The 18,838-nt window shown below is 37.9% G+C and overlaps 2 protein-coding genes across 2 annotated transcripts in view; both read left to right on the top strand.

The window, feature by feature from the left end:
- Positions 1-137: 137 nt before the first annotated feature.
- LOC144644653 (uncharacterized) lies at positions 138-17,871 on the top strand. The gene is made up of 20 exons (XM_078504531.1): positions 138-221; positions 369-457; positions 2,517-2,591; positions 2,741-2,815; positions 3,565-3,636; positions 3,761-3,835; positions 4,245-4,316; positions 4,616-4,684; positions 5,604-5,675; positions 6,594-6,665; positions 8,011-8,082; positions 8,334-8,405; positions 9,239-9,310; positions 10,070-10,141; positions 11,659-11,730; positions 14,077-14,133; positions 14,283-14,518; positions 14,722-14,841; positions 15,472-16,992; positions 17,711-17,871. Exons 1-20 carry the CDS (start codon positions 138-140, stop codon positions 17,869-17,871), a joined length of 3,210 nt encoding a protein of 1,069 aa, XP_078360657.1.
- Positions 3,569-18,838, top strand: part of LOC144643777 (uncharacterized) — a 54,815-nt gene continuing 39,545 nt past the window's right edge. The window contains exons 1-12 of the mRNA XM_078503485.1: positions 3,569-3,636; positions 4,245-4,316; positions 4,616-4,684; positions 5,604-5,675; positions 6,594-6,665; positions 8,334-8,405; positions 9,239-9,310; positions 10,070-10,141; positions 14,283-14,518; positions 14,722-14,841; positions 15,472-16,992; positions 17,711-17,727. Coding sequence (XP_078359611.1) covers positions 3,569-3,636; positions 4,245-4,316; positions 4,616-4,684; positions 5,604-5,675; positions 6,594-6,665; positions 8,334-8,405; positions 9,239-9,310; positions 10,070-10,141; positions 14,283-14,518; positions 14,722-14,841; positions 15,472-16,992; positions 17,711-17,727 — 2,463 coding nt within the window. The remainder of the gene's footprint in view (positions 3,637-4,244; positions 4,317-4,615; positions 4,685-5,603; positions 5,676-6,593; positions 6,666-8,333; positions 8,406-9,238; positions 9,311-10,069; positions 10,142-14,282; positions 14,519-14,721; positions 14,842-15,471; positions 16,993-17,710; positions 17,728-18,838) is intronic.

Below are 18,838 nucleotides of genomic sequence, written 5' to 3'. Positions count from 1 at the left end.
AAAACAAACAGATTTCCAGATAGTTCTTGTCTTAAACCCTAAGGTGTTAGGATTAGGACAAGAAGAATTATAGCGACACACAGTTTTTTTATACGTAATATATGGTAATTCTTTAAGCTTCCTCCCTGGCTAACGAAATGCCTAACCAGACGTATTTTAAACTTATTTCATGCTATTGTAGGTTTAACTGTTTGTTTGCTAAACAACAAGCCTGTGATCAGGTTTACTTTTGGGTCACTTGGCGTCTCGCGCGTCTTGCTTCGCTCGCATACTATTTCTTGCGGCTTTACTGCTCGCGCGTGTGACAAATGCAAACTTAAGGTTGCTCACAGGCTACTTAACTAAATACAATGCCGTAACCCCAAAAGGAATTAGACTGCGGTTTTGCCTCTTGCAGAAATCTCGGCAAAAACAACATTAAGGGCGGATTTTACCTCCCCGAAAGTGCAGCAACAGTGTAAGTTCTGTGTTTCTATATCATTGCTCATTATAATTACTAGTTCCATATATACATGTTGCGTGATAAATCAAAAGCTTACGTCCAATATTATATCAAGTTTAGCAAGAAGCAGCGGTCCTGTAACGGATAAAACTGTTTAAGTTAGATACTATCTTGATGTGACGTTGGGAAACTGCCTGGACATACATCATATTATTGACGCATATTCCTTTTAATAATTTACAGCATCGTTAGAGTTGATAAATATAAATTAACGTTTCAGTAATTAACTAACTGCACTTAAAGTATGTATGAAAGTTCGTGTGTTAAAAATAAGGATATGTTGTTTTTTCGTTCAAGGAACGTTCGATAACTTCAGAGAATTGTTAAAATAAATTGCTTACTGATATTCTCGTCAAATAATATATAGATTTAGGCAAGCCTAAAAGCGGAGCTCCCCATTCATTTAATTTTCACTGGAGCTTACAATGTTTTCATTCTAGTGAATAAGCGGCCAAAGTACTAATGTTTATGGCGGTTTATAGGTGCGACACAAATTTAAATAGCTCACGGTTATACTGAATGTCAGCAGTACGACAAAAATAATAATCTTAAAGCGGGGCAAAATCATTACTCATGGCACGAAAAATTACTTTAGAGTACAGTAAATTATCTGCTTTCTAGCAATAGCAATCTATTACATTGATATAGGATATATTCAACCTGCATTGCAGAGTCTGTCGGATTAGCTCAATCGGTAAGGTGCCAGTCCACGGATCCGGAGGCCGTGAGTTCAAATCCCAGAGGGTCAAGTTTTTTTTTTTTTTCCTTTTTTTTTTTTTTTTACCCCGTAGCAATAAAATGGTTTGTTTATTTATTATATCAACCCGATTTAGCTTTCGAATGCTCCTTCATGTACGATGCTGGCTTTACAGATAGACACGAAAGTCATCGATCGATTATGGCTCTCAATGTCCACTTTTTTGGCGGTCGATTACTTTTTTACACGTAATTTTCAGCCACATTTTGTTTCATTGCTTCTTGTTTCATTGCTTCTTGTTGTTCTTTAAATTTTACAGGCCGCCTTTATACGGCCTTCTTGCTTCACTATTTCTACCATCAAACTATGGTGGCCATGTTGCGCGACTCCGTACGCCGTACGCCGTACGGACGCGCCCGCGAACCATGCCGCTATCCATGTTGACCATGAAAACTCATTTCGATAGTGTTCCTTCTTTCATGCGTATGGGGCTCTGCTCTGCGGCCCTGCGGGCCGCTGTAGAGCTCCGATATAAACATCTTGTGTGCATCAACAGTGAGATTTAGCACCAAGTTCGTTTTATCCCGCAAACAGCAAACGTCCTGCTTCTGAGGTTTTCCTTTAACTTCGTGCATCTTTTGTGGACGAGTGAAAATCATTGTCAATGTTTTTAACAATTTATTCAATGATTCGAGAGAAAAAAAGAGAAACGCCAGTAATATGTCGTTTACGTAGAGCGTTGTGTTTTATCTCTCTCATAACTCAAACTGAAGCCGGTAACATCGTTATCATTGAAACTTTTAACAAACTTTATACACCAAAGCTCTAAAAATGGCACCAAAGCTCATTCCCAAATTTAAATAACAAACTTAAATAACATTGATTAATAACAGTAATAACAGTAACAGTAAACTGTAAGCCACTTCGAATGATCTGTAGGTCTTTGTCCTTGGATGTTCTGAATTAAGATGCAAATATCTATTATAATTGGTCACCTTCGAGAAAAAAATTTAAAAAAACCTCTCTCGACCTGGCGCTCTGGAATCAAACAGAGCCAAGCAATTAAATAATCGGTGTGTCGTTTCATACATCAAGAGCAATAGGCCCATCACAACACGCGTTACTTGTTGATTATTGTCTAACTTACAGTATAAAGCGTTTTCACAGGACGTCATGGCGACCATGTTGGTGTACCAAGCCAATTCTGTGGGATTTGAAGTTTTTTTTTTTTTTATGTAAACGCTTCTTTTTGTTCCAGTAAATTTGCATAGATTCTGGTCACGTGAATGAAAACGCTCTTTTGCTCTTTTTTAACAGCAAACTGGAAGACAACAGGCTATCGTTGAACGATTTAAAAGTCATTCTGAAAGAATCGAAACGTATCAGCAACTTGTAAGTATGTTTAAGTTTTCATCACAATATTATGAAATAACAGAAGAATTACATTACATGACTAAAGATAACTTTTTACATAATTAGATTAATATTAACCCGAATAACTGTTTAGTTAAGAATGATCGTTGTTGTGTTCATCTTCGCAGAGATATCACAAGAAATCCAATTGGACCTGAATTAACTTCAGATACTTTTGCCGGCTTTGACAACATGCGCTATTTGTAAGTTTATTTTTCCTCTTCTAGGTAGGATGCTGCGTCCCGCAAAACTTGAAAAAGCAATTTCATTGAGCAACTGCAATATGCAGTTCAAACCATTGTCTGCATGTGTCAAGGTACATTTTCACAATATGGAAAATGTACCCATGCAGACATACACACACACGCTCGCCTACACATACTTACTTAGTTGTGAGTACCTGACAATACCATGCATCAACACTGTCGGGACCTTGTTACAAGTTATATTTGCAAATAATATCTATGGCGTTTGGGTGAACTTGGCCATGGTTTGCTATGCACGTTCAAAAAATTTGTAAAAGTCGATATTTACAGTGCGGGACTTCTTTAGCACACGCTGTGGGGACATACATACAACCTTTATTTATGCACGATATATAAGAGATCAGATCTAGAGTTACTACTCTCTAGTCTGTGAGGTCGTGTGCAAATAAAAATAAAGGAGAGCAATAAAAAGAATAAAAACTTCAGTAAAAAGCGTAAGATATACTTATAAAGACTATTAATTATTATGAACTTGGACAGAAGTTTAAAAAATAGGTAAAATTGTTGAATATATTGTTGATTGTTTGCAGAGTTGAAACGTTAAAATTAAAATTGTACAATGCACATAATAATTATTCATTCATATTACTGTATCATTAATTTATATTACTGTATACATTTAAAAAATACATTTTTTAAAACGTTCTCAATTTATCTGCATTTTGAAACATCTGCTATTTAATTAGGAGCATGGCTTACTGCAATCTAAAGAACATTGAGAGTGGAACCTTTCGAGCGATGAAAAAGCTGGAACATCTGTAAGTTTACGACACTATTTTGTTTTCATGCAGTTCTATTTAGTTTAATTGTGTGCATTTGTCTGAGGCAAAATGTCTTGCTCTCTTGGTCTTGGATAAAATAATCTTGTCACATATCTTGCAGTGACCTTTTTGCAAACAAGCTAACGAATATAAAACCAGGCACCTTTGAAGGACCATCTGAAGATTTCAGGACCTTGTAAGTTACTTCTAGTAATGTTTGCAGATCGATCGGTCTGGGTTGAGAAACTAGGCTTTTATGTAGCACTTTGTAAGCATGGTCTGCTTAAAACCGTCAATGAAGAACTGTTCCTTTTGACAGTTCTAAGGGGACAGACCATGAACGTAATGTCTCTCCTGAAAAATTCTCGTAGGCGTAACCGTTCATCAGTAGGATGGCTAAAATGCGTGCAATTCCACAATTCGTGTCGGCCCCATTGAATCATTTGCCAAGTGCAGAACACTTTAGGAGGACGCTCGGCTTGATCAACCTGCTTTACCAGTTGCACCACAATTCTGAAGAACTAAAATTGAAAAATACCAGCATTCTGCTCTCTTATTTCACGTCTGCTTGCTTATTGCCAATGATTGTGTCAATTCTCTTTTAGGGGTCTATCTTTCAACGACCTCATAACGATAGCAGATGGAACATTTAGGCGGTTCAATAAACTCAATGATTTGTGAGTGTCGAGTCTTGTCTTTATCACTATCGCTAAATATTGGGCGATTTTTTTGTCCAATCAACCGTTCACCGCACTTCCAGTCAGTTGTAATTTAACTTACATTGCTTCACTGAGCAGCTTTATCTGTTTATCACGTCACTTGCATTATAAAAACTATGTCTTACTTACTAAATTGTAGATACAAGGTTGAAATTGTATAAATAAAACAATTGTAGCAGATTAGTATTTGAAATTTTATAAATGAAAAAATGAATCATCTTAATAAATAGCTACGTTCTATGTTTTCATTCCTCCAGGCAATTCAGGGACAACAGGTTGACATCTGTTCCCGATTTAAGTGGTCTTCCAGAGGAGATGGAAAATCTGTGAGTTATGGAGAATTTAGATAATGCCTTTCCACAGTTTTGATGTTTAGTTTTCTTAAAGGTACAGTGTCACAGGAAGTCTTCTAAGTTTTTGTGTAAACTAGACTAAAACTGTTAGGGTGCACTCAGTTTTCAACAAAATGACCCATGAAAACATAAATACATTCGCTAAGATGTGAATAAACAGTAAATAATGTTTTTTTGTGATTTTCTTTCAAGTAACACTGCCAAACCTGAAAATGTCGGCCCAACTTTTTCAAGTTGTTCAAACTACTTTTTAACAATTTTCATGACTAGTACAGTACGTTTCAGCAAGGCCACGCCTAGCCTACTATAAGTCGATTTTGTATTAATACCAACAACCTTTATTGGATTCTGACATGGAAAATAAATGAGGCGGGTAGCGTGTCGCTTAGCTCAATGTTTTCGACGAGAAGCAAAAAGCTGCTCGCAAAAATGGGAAAGTGCAGTTTTAGCTAACTCGGTTAACTTGTACAGTGCGTTGGACGATAGCTACCACCGCAACATCGAAATTGCATTAAATTTTTACAAATCCTTGGCAAACACTAACTTTTTTACTTAACCGAATAAATCGAAAATGTACTGGAAGCGATTGCTGCACCGCAGCAGACATAAATTATGTTAATTATGTGCCTCATGACAGTAAATCAGTAAAGATTTGCTCCAGTACTAGTGAGTCTGTAATTGGTGGATTTTTAATCCTTTTTCTTTACCACTTTAGATCAAGAGGACGTCGTTAAGCATTCCTTGAAATAAATAGATTAGTTCTTTTGCTCTAATGAAGGAATTAATCTCGAAACTTCAATTGATTAACAATAAAATTTTAAAGCAGGTCTTGTACTTATAGAAACACTTTTAATTTCGTCAAGGTCAATAAAACTATTTTTCTCTTTTTCAGAGATTTTGATGGTAACGAAATTAAGGATATGTCACAGTTCGGGAATTTTAAGATCAAACAAGTGTTTAAAATGTAAGTAAAATCAAACACAAGTTAACCCCTTATTGAAAATATTTTACTTTTTAAGTTTATAATAGTTTGCCCCTTTTTGAATATTGCATCTACTTTGCCTTTTTTAAATGATGGTATGGTTGGAAAACGTTAAGGGGAGACAAACTTATAACTACAGATTCAGGACCAGGTTGCATTAAGCGATGTAACACTTACTGGTAAACGTAGGTGTACTTGTAACTTAAGGGAGTTGCATTAAATCACTTAAATGGTCGACTTATACGAGGTATACATAAATTGCTGCACTTACGATTTTTCTTAGCGTACACTTAAGGTGATTCCACTGAAATAGAAGCAGTATAAACAATTTTCTGAATCTTGGTCTAGGTTACAGTTATGTTATGAGCATTAAAAAAATGAAATAAAAAATGGGGGTCACCGCGCTAGTTTCTGTGTAAAATGGATGGGCATTATAGTAAATATACGACCCGCGAGGTAGATATTAGGAACCCTAGTAATTCGAATGGGGAACTATTGTTTCTAGAAAAAAATCATTTTTGCATTAAAGTATAAGTCTATTTCCTTTATTACAGTAATAAATGGCGTTAAGCTGCGGTCATTCCTAATATATTAGCACTACTGATTTTTTTTATTTCCAAATCTACACAGTTTTTTGGGTTTTATCTATGTTCTGGTAACGTGACATTTCAAAATATGGCCTTGATTTAAAATATCGGACTATTCAGTGGAATAAACATGTGCAAACAGCTTATCTATGCGAGCTCTGATTTCAAAAACATGTTGGTTATAAAAAACTTGTCCATATTAAAGTAAAGAAATTGGAATGACCAAAGACTCGTTTTATAGAACTGACACTTGATCAAATACATTTAACCGTGAACATGCTTTGACTCACTTTGTTATTTTATCTTTTTCTAGGGTTTTGCGTAGAAACAAGATTGAACATTTACCAGTCAATATCTTTCAAAACATATCTGTGGGATTCAGTTTGTAAGCTTAACAGATTGCTTCGCTAATGACATTACGTAGTTCCTTAATATGTGTTGTCCTGAAAAGTATTGTTGTTGGTGACAGACATTTCAGCAAACTGGGCGGATTTCCTCTTCAGAGTCAATCGTCAAGTCACTCGTCAGTCGATGGTTGAAAGTGTTCCATAATGATCTACACATTCCAGTCTTTAGAATTCAATTAAAGCTTCACCAATATTGAAAAAGCTGTAATTTCTGTTGCCAAAAGCGTATAGGAAAAAAGAAAAAAAAAAAAACAAAGAAAAAAGTAAGTCCCCAACGGGAATGAACCCATGACTTCCCCAACACTAGGCGGGTGATCTAACTGCTTTCCTACAGGAAGACCCGTGACAAGCGAATTGGTTCATCTATGCCATCCATCCATCTATTACCTGATTTGTAAAAAAAATCAGTCAATGTTTAAACAAACATAATTTAACTTAACGCTGTGAGTATTGCAGTTTTTTTTTTTTTTTAGAAAAAATTCAATTTAATTGGTGTTTAATTAATTGGCCTTCCGCTGACTCGTTTCAGTAGAACGCATCATGGCTTTCAATTTCAATCCGCTCGTTTCACCGTCCGACTTTTTTGGCACTCCGAGTTTATCTTCTTTGGCCGCTGTGATCTTAAACGTTTGGTTGATAATTTCACTAATGCCTAGATTTAATTTGTCGTCATATCGATAAGCGCCAACACTAAAGGTCGGCAAATACTAGAACAAGTCCCTGTGTCTAGTCTGACTTGTTTCAGCAACAAGTCCTGGCAACAAGTCCCTCCCTATGAACAACCCATTTTTTTTTTTGTTTGTTTGTTTTTTGTCAGAAAATCTTGTCCCATACATTGCCTTTTTCTTTTTATTGCATTTTTTTTAAATAAAAACAAGATGTTGCTTTTCTTAGCTTAACATCTGGAAAAGTAACATTTAAATCCTGAGACACGCCAACGCCGCGTTTTCACCTTTTTTTCATTAACAAAACTATAAATGGTACCATCGAAAATTGAAGAAACGTTCACCTGTGAAACCATAAACGATGCGACTCAAATGTTAACTAATAAATTGGAAAAAGTAATCGCCGTCTGTGACAGAAGAACATTTAAATAAGGCAGATTGCATAAATCATTCTATTAAAGCCCTCAAAGAAAGAAAATTAACTTGATTATAAATAAGTGGAATGTTACTCAGCTTACCAATGCTATCTACCCAGAATCCCATTCGGTCTTACTGTTCATGGTTTATGCTTTTCACAGGGTCAACGTTTCTTCAATTTGGTGTATATAACTCTTTCACTTACCCTGCCTGAATTTCTGAATAATGTTTTCCTTTTTAGGGACTTGTCTTTCAATAAGCTTATGTCCATACCAGACTTAGCGTTTTCAGGTTGCAAGAGTTTAACTCAGTTGTAAGTGAAATGAGTTTGATTTTGAGTAGCAGTAAAAGAAAGTAAAATTTATTTGTAAAGTCAGAGGAGGTAGCGGGACTGCCACTGGTAGGATTTGTCTTCGGTGGCCCCGAATTCAACTTTTCCATGCTTTTGTAAATAGCGAGCTTGTCGGCTTCCTGCCAGTTAGGATGGTAAACAAGTTTCTGTCTTATTCACAATAATTGGAAGAAAAATTGTTAACTTAGTATTTTTGCTACTTTTTTTCCAAGGATATTAAGCTTTAATTCCATCTCACAAGTCAGCAGTCGCACCTTTGCTGGGCTTAGGAATCTAAGAATACTGTAAGTGACTGTTTTTCGTGTCAAATTTATTGAGTGAACACTTTGTTACTGTAAGACCGTCATTTTTTTAATAATCAAAATATGACAACTCTGTCCTTACCTCAATCCTTAGAGATCATTGACTATTTACAATGATACCATGGAATAACATTCCAGTTATGGAAATAGCAATACCACCTCCCTCTTTCCCCTAAGTCACTTAAAGGAGAAGTTCACTACAGAATGGCTATTTATTTTCTTTACGCCAATGAAAAGTTTAAACAAAGATATGTTATTCACCAAAATTTCAGCCTTCAACGTTCGCTATAACCCTACAAAATCTTTCCCAAAACTCGACAACTGAACGCCGCCATCTTGGAGCTGGTAATGTACGCGTGACGTCAAAGAGCTCAACCTGAAGTTTGGTGGGAAATTTTAATAGTCGAAACTCCTTGTTTTCTGTATTTCTTGGAGCTCTGTTAGAGCAAAATGGAGCTGCACAAATAGTCATTTTGACAAACAAAAGCCACTACGAAGAAACAAGGAGTTTTAAGTATTTATAAATTCCCGCCAAACTTCAGGCTGAGCTCTTTAACGTCACGCATACATTACCAGCCCCAAGATGGCGGCTTTCAGCTGTCCAGTTTTGGGAGAAGTTTGTAGCGTTATAGCGCACTTTGGAGCCTGAAATTTTGGTGAATAACATATCTTTGTACGAACTTCTTATTGGCGTAAGAATATAAATGGCTATTCTGGAGTGAACTTCTCTTTAAAGGCTTCAAGTACTGTTGTAGAAAGCCAGTTAATTCAGTATTTGCGTTATTTTTATGTCTATCTTTTTTCTTGATTCCAAGACTGATGATCAACAACAGCGTGGCCTTCATTCCTGAAAACACTTTTGATGACAGCCCATTATTACAACTCTTGTAAGTAATATCAAGCTTAAATCATGTCGGAGATATACTTGCGATCAATTCTCAACACTCAAGCGTATATGCAAAGTTGTTGTCTAGACTTGAATCCCTTTAAAGGTGATATGTTCATCGTGTCACAAGCGTGGGACAAAGAAAAAAATATGAATCCCCAACGGGAATCAAACCCATGACCTTCCAAACACCGGCGCGGGCTGGCGCTTCATCCACTGAGCTGCGGGAAAGCTCATGGTAAGAAAGGTCATTTATTATGGTTCATATGTGACACACGTCCTGCATACTGTTAGGATCAACATTTTCGATAGCGTACCGTATGATGTTGATTTAAGAAAGATGGTCAATTTTAAGCTCGGTATTGTCACAAGCGTAGAACAAAGTTGTCCCACGCTCGTGACATATTAACCATTACATCTTTCTCTTAACTATTGTTTGCTAAAAACTACCCGAAGTAGCTGAAAAGTGTATTGAATTGCTTGTATCTTAAGTAGGAAGTGCTTAGTCTGTTTACGACAAAAATGCAACGGTACTTATATAGATTTAACGAACATTTTCATTAGAACTGTAATTGTTTTGAGCTTGCTGTATTCATATTTTTGAGAGTTATTGTCTTCAGTCAATACTTGGTATACTTGATACAATGGTACGCGCTTATCATTTTAAAAAGCCATCGAAGTACCTGGGGTCTTAAAAAGATACGTCTCTAGTGTGAAAACAGCCATTGATTAAAGCACACTTTTGCATCATTATTTGCAGGTTTCTCCATGGCAACGCAATCAAATATATTGATGGCAACGCCTTTCGTGGACTCAGTAGCCTTGAAAGATTGTAAGTTATTTAACCCATAATTAACATTCAATAACTTGACCCAAGGGAAAGAGCAAGTTTCGTTTCCCGAGGATATCAATGTTTCCCGAGAGGAAGCTAAAGCCCAGGGGGGTACTCGGGATGTTAAGTGACGGGGATGATCGAATGGGGGGCAAAAATCAAGACCCAAAAAATCCCTAGGGCTTCCACCAAAACCCAAAACCAAAAAATAACCCCCCAAGATATCGACAGCAAAACACGTTTGTTTGTACTTTTTTGCAAAACTATGCAGCCAAAGCACTACCACAAATCTTAAGATCATTTTAAATACCCAAAAAAATCCCTAATTAACTAAAAAAAAAAAAACCCTTGCCAAGTTTTCCTACCCAAAAACCTGGAATCATCCCAAAAAAACCTATCATCCCGACTAAACACCCCACCCGGGAGCGAAGGAAACATCGAGATTAAATGGAAACATGTTAACATATATAGAAGTCGACTTTATAGAGTGTCGGTTTTTTGTGGCCGTTCTTTTTGTGTGGTGTTACTTTTTGGTTGGTCTCTTCTTAATTTATAGTTGGGTCTGGTTGGGGGGAGGGTTTTGTTTTTCATCGTGGGTTGCGCTCCCCTTGGCGTGCGAAAGGGGTCAAATTTAATTTTATGGTATAATTTTTGTTTTCCTTTACGCGATTTTTAATATATTTTTTTCTATCGAAATTCATGATAATTGGCCCCCTTATCTGGTTCGTTTTTTTCATGTTGGTAAATGCTTGCATTCTAACCTGACTTACACAATGCAAATTTTCACAAATACTTAGATTTGTCCGTATTCTCTTTTTCCTTACAGCTCATTAAAATAGTACAGGGCGCATTAGCATATTAAAAACGGGTTACACGAATTCACTCTTATCATTCTTTTTTTGAGTGATCGGGGCCAAACACGATATATTCTGATAACATTATTCTATGGTATCGTATCTCACCGATTAAGTGTCCGAGTTTTTGACAAACTATCATGTCTCGTCTTCCTTTGATCCTAGAAGTTTTGCAGATTCCTTTGAAAACATAGTTACACCCACTCCAATAATCTTGGGAAAATTAAGGCTAGTACTTGGAATTGGCCCTTGAGACGACCATGAGTTTTGTTTGGTCAGTTTGATAAAAGCTTGCTCCTTATTACTAAGTAGGAGTTATTAACTTATCCCTCGAGGGCATCCGATATACTCACCGACCGGCGGCAATCCCGCACTGTTATTGATGTTTAATGAATTTGATTATACTTAATTAGGTTTTCGATTTGTGCGGGAGAAAATGTAGTGTTAGTTAACCTCGGGGGAATTAGAATTTCGTAACTTCTATGGCATTAATATTTGTTGAAGACGCTGTGTGCTTTTAAGTTTGGCTAATGTGTCGTTAGCTTATTGCTGTTTAATAAAGTAGGTTGCTACTGAGTTGTTCAGCGTTTAAAAAACACGCCAATAAGTAACATAGCTTGGGTTTGGTTACAAATGCCATAACATTCATTATTTTGTTTTTAGGACACTATTTTACAATCCCTTAGGATTACTGCCGTTAAAGATATTCAACGAAATGACTTCCAATGTTACATTGTAAGTACAAAGATTAAACAAACGAAATACTATACCACATAATGAAGTAAGAGAAGTGATTTAATGAAGAGTCTTATTGATTTAATTCCCCATTGCATTAGGGACATTATAAATTGGATTACGAGTACGACTCTTGATAGTCTCCTGTTTAACTAGCCTGCGTGGCCGGCGTTCAAAGGGGAAGGAGAAGGGGAGTTCGAGCGCGAAGCGTGAGGTGCGAGAGAGAGCGCGAAGCGCGATCGGGGAATGGGGGAAGGGGAACGCCTGCCCTGACGCTATTGTTTTTGTCGTTTTTTACGTCCAGATTCTGGACGCAAAAATCGTGATTGGTCAGAATTTGTAGAGTGTGAAAATTGATTGTTCTGATTAGTCAGATGTATGTCATTCAATCGATTAATTTGATGGCTGTGGTCTATTCTCAACTTTCATTCAATGCAGATGAATCCAATGGCGAATGTTATGAGCGATTTCTCTGCGTAGCGGTTGATTCTTTGAAAGAAATCGACCGTTGTAGGATTTGGTATCAAACTACTGAATTTGCGAAGAAATTATAAAAGTTATAGCAGCCGGTAAGCGCTACACGCTGTGAATAATAAAGTTGTTTTGGTCACGGCCGGTTGCAACCCGACGCCATAAACTCGAACACCGGAAACGCTGCTTGATTGAAAACGTTCTCTCAGTCTCAGAACGGAACTTTCGTAACAAATCCGCAGTTGAAGGGTGCAAGAAAGATATATCTGAGATGATCTACCATGAAAAGATTTTGTTTTGCATATTTCTGAAAGAAGACGAGAATAAAAGAAATTAGATAGGCAATTCGAACGGTGAAGGGTTTTATTTCCTGCGAAAATCGGCACCAATCAGATTGGATAATTTTGACAGCCAGACATAAAACTGAGGGCAAGCAGATGACAAGTACTTTGGGGGCGGTATGAAAAAAACAATAGCGTCAGGGCAGGCGTTCCCCTCTCCCTTCTCCGTCGCGCTTCGCCCTCTCTCCTCCACCTCACGCTCAACTCCCCTTCTCCTTCCCCTTTGAACGCCGGCCACGCAGGCTACTGTTTAACTGGACAGCAACAGGAAGGAGTGAGAAATCTTGGAACGTAACTTGATTGATCTTGGATTGAACTCGTACCTCAACCCGTTATCGTATTGTTATCGTCATCATATGATAAAAGAAAGTCTGCGTTCGAACCTAGTGGCCTACCAGGCTGGTGCTTATCCGATTTCATCAGTAGCATGAAGTGACTGGGAGTAATCCTACTCCCCCCTGAATGGGATTCTAGTCCATCGCAGTGTTACCCCCAGCAGTAAATTCGCCGGTACCCATTTATACAACTGGGTGGCAAGAGGCACTGTGAGAGTAAAGTGTCTTACCCAAGAACATAACGCAGCGCCCCGGTCAGGGCTCGAACCCGGACTGCTCGATCCGGAGTCTAGCGCACTAACCTTTAGGCCAGACACGAATCCGGTCCGCCCTTTATTGAGCATGGGTACACAACCGCTGACCAATACATTACACTTAGCAACAGTGAGGAATGAGAGATGTGGAAACGCAACTGGATTGAACTCCGAATGTCCTACTCGTACCTAAACTCGTAATCATATTGTTGTCATCATCATAAACATCATGGAAATAGGACCTTGATGTTTCCAAATCCCAATTTTACCTACAAGACACGCCAGCAGGGTACCATGGAAGTTTTAGACTTAGCAACGATGAAAACAATTACCATAAATTGCTGTAGGCGTTTTTTATAGAGATGATTGAGCGTTACAGTCGCCCAACACTCTACGCTCATATGTATGTTTTTAAACAGTGTATTTCCCGTAGTTAGATTCCAATCTTTAACGCCAGCGCGCGTTTTTGTCATATACTACAAACTCAGATGCTCATTGGGAGCAGCAAACCTGCAATGTTGTGTCCAAGCTTTCGTCCCATAAGAATTCAGGAATTGATTCACGAGGGAAGTGAGCTTGGTGCACTCTATTTTGTCATGACAGAAGCGAAATTTCAACCTTTCAAAAAGAAGATAAAATGTTTCAAATTTTAATCTTTGAACAAATATTTTAAATCGCGAAATCAGCTTGGATCTGTCTTGCCACAAAAGAGGGTATAATTTACCACTAGTTTGCATGGGCCAATTATTTCATTTAGTAAAAACATTATTACGCAGAATCTACGAATGAAATTAACAAGTTTTAAAGGTTAGAAAATAACACCTATACAGGATATTGGGTGGCGATGAGCAAAGGTCATGCCTGCGTTCCTACATGGCCTTCAAACCCACTATTATCACCGTTGTACAATTTTTTTAGAAACCGTCCCAATGTGTTAAATTGCAGGGATATTTCGTGTAGAAATCTTCAGGCGCTTACTCCAGGATTATATACCGCTTCTATGTAAGTAAACGACAATCTTATACACAAACATATTGTTCAAGGTGCATCTTCCAAGTTCCTATCATTTGCATAATTTGCCGTTTTGCTTAATGAACTATGTGAGTCGCGTCGTTGGAAATTGAACTTAACGATGCTTTCTTCTTCCTCAGTGAATGTGCACCGTCAGCATCCTACCATGTACTCATTTACGATGACCAAACTTCCTTTTTGGAAGGCTTTATTGGTTCAGGCTTCATATGCAATGCATGTCAAACAACAGTCTGGCCCCATTTCAAATGCAAAAACTGCAGCTTTTGCATGACTGGTACCTATAGTACCTATAATCCCTATAGCCATCTGCACTCCTATAGCAAGCTTTCAGCTTCTTGTCTACAATGTCCTGCAGGTAATGTTTAAGTGTTTGTGATATATTACTCGCATTCCTTGAAGGAAAATTGTGTTAAAAAAATACCAGAGTTTAATACACAAAATCACTGACTGGTCCTGAGCAGAAGCCTGTACGACGACCGTGCGCGTGTCTAACGATGAATCACGTTAAATAGGAAGGATGCTAAATCAAAATTTAAAAAGCTTCTGCCTAATTTTCAGGAGGTTTTTATCAAGACGAAATGGGGCGATATGAATGTAAGAATTGTAGCATAGGCACATATGTTCCGGAGAAGGATCATCCTGGAAAAAGTGCAACCGACTGTCGTGCATGTCCGTATGGTAAGTAGCACGTAAAAAAAAAAAAGTTTCGAGTACCTTAATTTGTTCTCGGACGAAGCAGGTAGAAGCACGTAAGAATTGCAGGCGTTTAGTGACTTTTCAAGTAATTTGATTAAGGCTCGTTAACCGCTATTGAATGGGAAAACTGTCGCTTTGAGCACCTAAAAAAATCTTACGTAGCATAGTGCATCAAAGTCGATGCACTATGCTACGACAAGAATTGCCAATTACACAATCTATCATGGTCTGGGTATTGACTGAAATTTTGCATATTAGCCTATAGGAAATGTACAAATTTGTATTTTTGCACCTGAAGAATTCATGAATTTGCTTTCCTCTCAGGAGGCCTTTTTTTTTCTAGCTTTACTTTCGCTATCGAGTGGATTTGAGTTTTAAAAATTCTCTTACCATTCAGTGTGGCTGAAAGTCCTTTGTTTCCACTTGTCTAAAGAGAAAGAAAACGTGTTTTTTAAGTCATTATATCTAGCACGTGCAGTTGCTATCTTCTTCTACCCATAGTATATTTCGATCTTTTAAGATTTGGTCGGACAACGTTAATTAAAATAGCTGTAAGTGTAGAAAGACAGTTTACATACACATTTATAATTCAATTTTTTATATACCAAACAGGTACCCGATCTAATGAAACGGCTGGTTATCGTGCATGCAGATGCCTTAATAACTTCTACCGCTTTGATCGTTTTGGTCCCTGCACAGCATGTCCAGATTATGGCCTCAACTGCGACAACGATACTGCAATCCTGGCACCAAACTATTTCTGGAAGTGGAACAACCAAGCGATGAAAAATTACACTGAATTTGTTGTAAACATTCACACTTTTGGGCCAGAATACAACAAAAACTTCTCTACATTTCAAGGACGATTACCTAAGCCACTGAAATGTCCTTATCCGGGGTCCTGCAAGGGTGGCATTAGCTCAGCATGTAGCGTAGGATACCAGGGGACTCTATGTGCAACATGTTCTTACAACCACTATCTCCGATTTAACAGCTGTCATCAATGTCCTAGAATGGCTGTTACCATCATTTCATGTGTTGTGGTAATTCTGGTCTTTGCATTGTTGTTTGTGATGGTTCTCTGGGGTGACTCGAGACGTACAGAAGACGATCGTACTCGTACTGTTGCAGATGTCATCATGTCTTGCGCAAAGATTGTGATTGGTTTTTATCAGGTTGTTGCTGGTATTTTCTCGGCATTGTTGAGAGTCCAGTGGCCTGTAATCCTTATTTCCATGGAAAAATATCTGAAGTTTGTTGAAGGAAACATTTTGCAATTTGCACCACTAAGCTGCATTCATCCTTTAATGCGACTGGACCCATTCCTGCAATTTGTTTTTGCTGTTGGAATTAACATCTTTGTCGTTTTCCTGATACTGCTTTACCTCTTACTAAAAAAACGAAGCATCAACAAAATGGAGATTTTCCGGAGCGAGAAACTTAAGAAAGTCTCAAGCTTAAAAAAGTCGTGCTATCGAAACATATTCTTATTTCTTCTTTTGTCATACCCAATGACAAGTAAGAAGATTATTGAAATTCTGCCTTTGCCTGGAGTTTGTGTGGACGTGTGCTTCAGCACAGATGGAAGCGAATGTGTTTCTCTGCTGAAAGCTGATTACTCTATCCACTGTCTTTCCCATCGACACAACGTCTTTTGGCACATAGCTGCTGCGTTTGCACTTTATCCTGTGCTTTTTCCTTTGCTGCTACTGTTTCCTATCTACAAGTATCGAGAGGCTAACCCTGACGAGAAAGAAATTGCTTTTGGCCTCAGATTGTTCTTTGAAAACTACAAAGAAAAATATTGGTTTTGGGAGATTGTCGAGATGTATCGAAAGCTGATTTTAATTTCGTTCATCCTTCTGTTTAACACCGAAAGCCGCTCTCAAATTGGCTTTGCCGTGATCGTTGCCAGTGCATCTGGAATTGCCTACACCATCTTCCGACCGATAAAAGGCAAATTTGAAGATCGACTTCAAACGTTTGTTCTTTGGATAATATTCTTCAACGTTTGTCTTGCTGCAATATATTCACAGCCTAACGACAGAATCAACAACTCCAGCACCAACAACTCAACTTTCGTGAATGCGATGTTCCTGGCTATCAACAGTGCCGTGCTGATATTGGCCGTAGGTAAGGCTTGCCTGCAGCTTATAAATTAATTTAAATTAGTTTAAATCAAACCTACCCTGTAACAACAACCCCGGGAGATCGAGGGTACTCAGGATTTCAAGTGACGGGGATGATAGACGGACTTTTTGGGGTGGGAAATTTTCGATTCCAGGAATTTTGGGGTGGGAAATCTCGCAATTCGTTTTTTGGTGGCTTGATTTAAGTAGGACTGAATTTTGGCTTAATAAAAACAAAGGAGCAAGGTTGGCGCAGTGGTGAGAGCGATCTCCTCGTGCTTGTTCCAAGGGTTTTTCTTCCGGTTCTCTGGTTTTCCTCCCTCCACAAAAACCAACACTTCCAAATTTCAATTTGATCTGGAATCAGTGGTAACAAGAAGCGCCACTTAGTGGAAGATACCACTGTAAATTCTCATTGTTATTATAATTATTATTATTATTACTATTGTTATTATTAATTTAAAGATTCGTAGCTGCGTATTTGTGCAGATAAGATACAAAAAAACGTGATTTTCTAATGTTTTGTATTTGTGTTACATCGTTCCCACCTTCCTGGAAATTTAAGGGTAAGAAATTCGGCATGGGAATTTTTTGGGGATTATGTTTGTCCAGGGATGGGCAACTTCCCCATCCTAACATCCCCGCGCGCATTGATCGACTAATTGACTTTTTTATGGAAGGCAGAGGCTCATTGAAGTTTGTCTGGTTTCATTATTTTTTAGGTAAAGGCTTGCTACATGTGAGGGCTTTCTGGAGAGCACTATCTTCTTGCCTGGTGCAATGTTTTTACCTAATTCGTCGAGGATGTTTTGAAGGCCGTCGCAGAGGAAGCAATTTCCTGCTTTTCAATCCAACAGAAGAACAACTATCTATAAATGACTGAAAGTTGTTACAGCTGTATCATGTAAATCTTCCTAATAACTATAACTGTATAAAACGGGTACCCTTGTGTACATAAAATAAGTTAATTTTAATTGATTGCGTATCAATTAATTAATTAATTATGTAATTAATTAACTGGTTAACTTATAAGTTATCTTATTAAAAAAAGTGCACCTACAGTGGAGTCCCGATTACTCGAACCTAACAATAACAACTTAAACCAATTTTGTTTTATTTGAACATTGTAATTTTGCTGAATGTTTTCGGTAACTTAAAGCTCCAGCAAACTCGAATTAATTTTCACCTTCCGCGGGAAGAATTAACCCTCGACAACCCGAAATTAAGAAAAGTGTGATTCCACTTATCACCGATTTCAGTTACAGTTGCAAACTTTCTCGCAACTTTCTAATTGTACAAGCTTAAGACGCACTGATATCTTTTGTGTTCTTGAATAGAGCGTCTTGTTTTAGGATGTACAGATGCCTTTCTGCATCGATTAAGCGTTCGAAACGGCTATACGGGCTTTCTGATCCGTTGGCACTTAAGTAATCTAGTTTTTTTTATATACTAGTATAATCAAGTTATTTTAATAACAAGAACAGTCAAACCAACACAAGCACAAACACTTTGAGTTCTTACCTGAGAAGTTTAGTTTCTTCCTTTGTAGATAAACGGTTACGCGCGTACGGTTACGCTATTTAGACATCAACTGCGAACATTTTTTGCGAGTGAAAACGGTAGCCTGTGTACAGCCGTGTCGCCCCGCTCCGAAAAAATATGGCAAATGTACATGTTATGGCATTATTAAGCCTGGTTTTCACTAGCGACGCAAGCACAATCGCAAGGATAACAGCTCTTATTTGCTTGTGCTTGCGGCAAGCAAAAGCATAAGGATCAAAATTTGTCCTCTTTGCGTGATTGCGCTTGTGCTTGCGCTTGTGCTTGCGCTTGTGCTTGCGCTTGTGCTT

The sequence above is a fragment of the Oculina patagonica genome, chromosome 1 (genome assembly GCF_052425735.1).
Source record: "Oculina patagonica isolate OP01 chromosome 1, crgOcupat, whole genome shotgun sequence".
Classification (NCBI taxonomy): Eukaryota; Metazoa; Cnidaria; class Anthozoa; order Scleractinia; family Oculinidae; genus Oculina; species Oculina patagonica.
This window is presented reverse-complemented; position numbering and strand designations above follow the sequence as displayed.

What these genes read in the sequence shown, in the direction of transcription:
- LOC144644653 (XM_078504531.1), top strand. Translation starts at nt 138, where the DNA reads ATGCCTAACCAGACGTATTTTAAACTTATTTCATGCTATTGTAGGTTT. An exon ending in CTTAGGAATCTAAGAATACT is followed by an intron (nt 8,406 to 9,238) that starts GTAAGTGACTGT and finishes CTTGATTCCAAG; the next exon opens with ACTGATGATCAACAACAGCG. An exon ending in TTGTCTACAATGTCCTGCAG is followed by an intron (nt 14,519 to 14,721) that starts GTAATGTTTAAG and finishes CCTAATTTTCAG; the next exon opens with GAGGTTTTTATCAAGACGAA.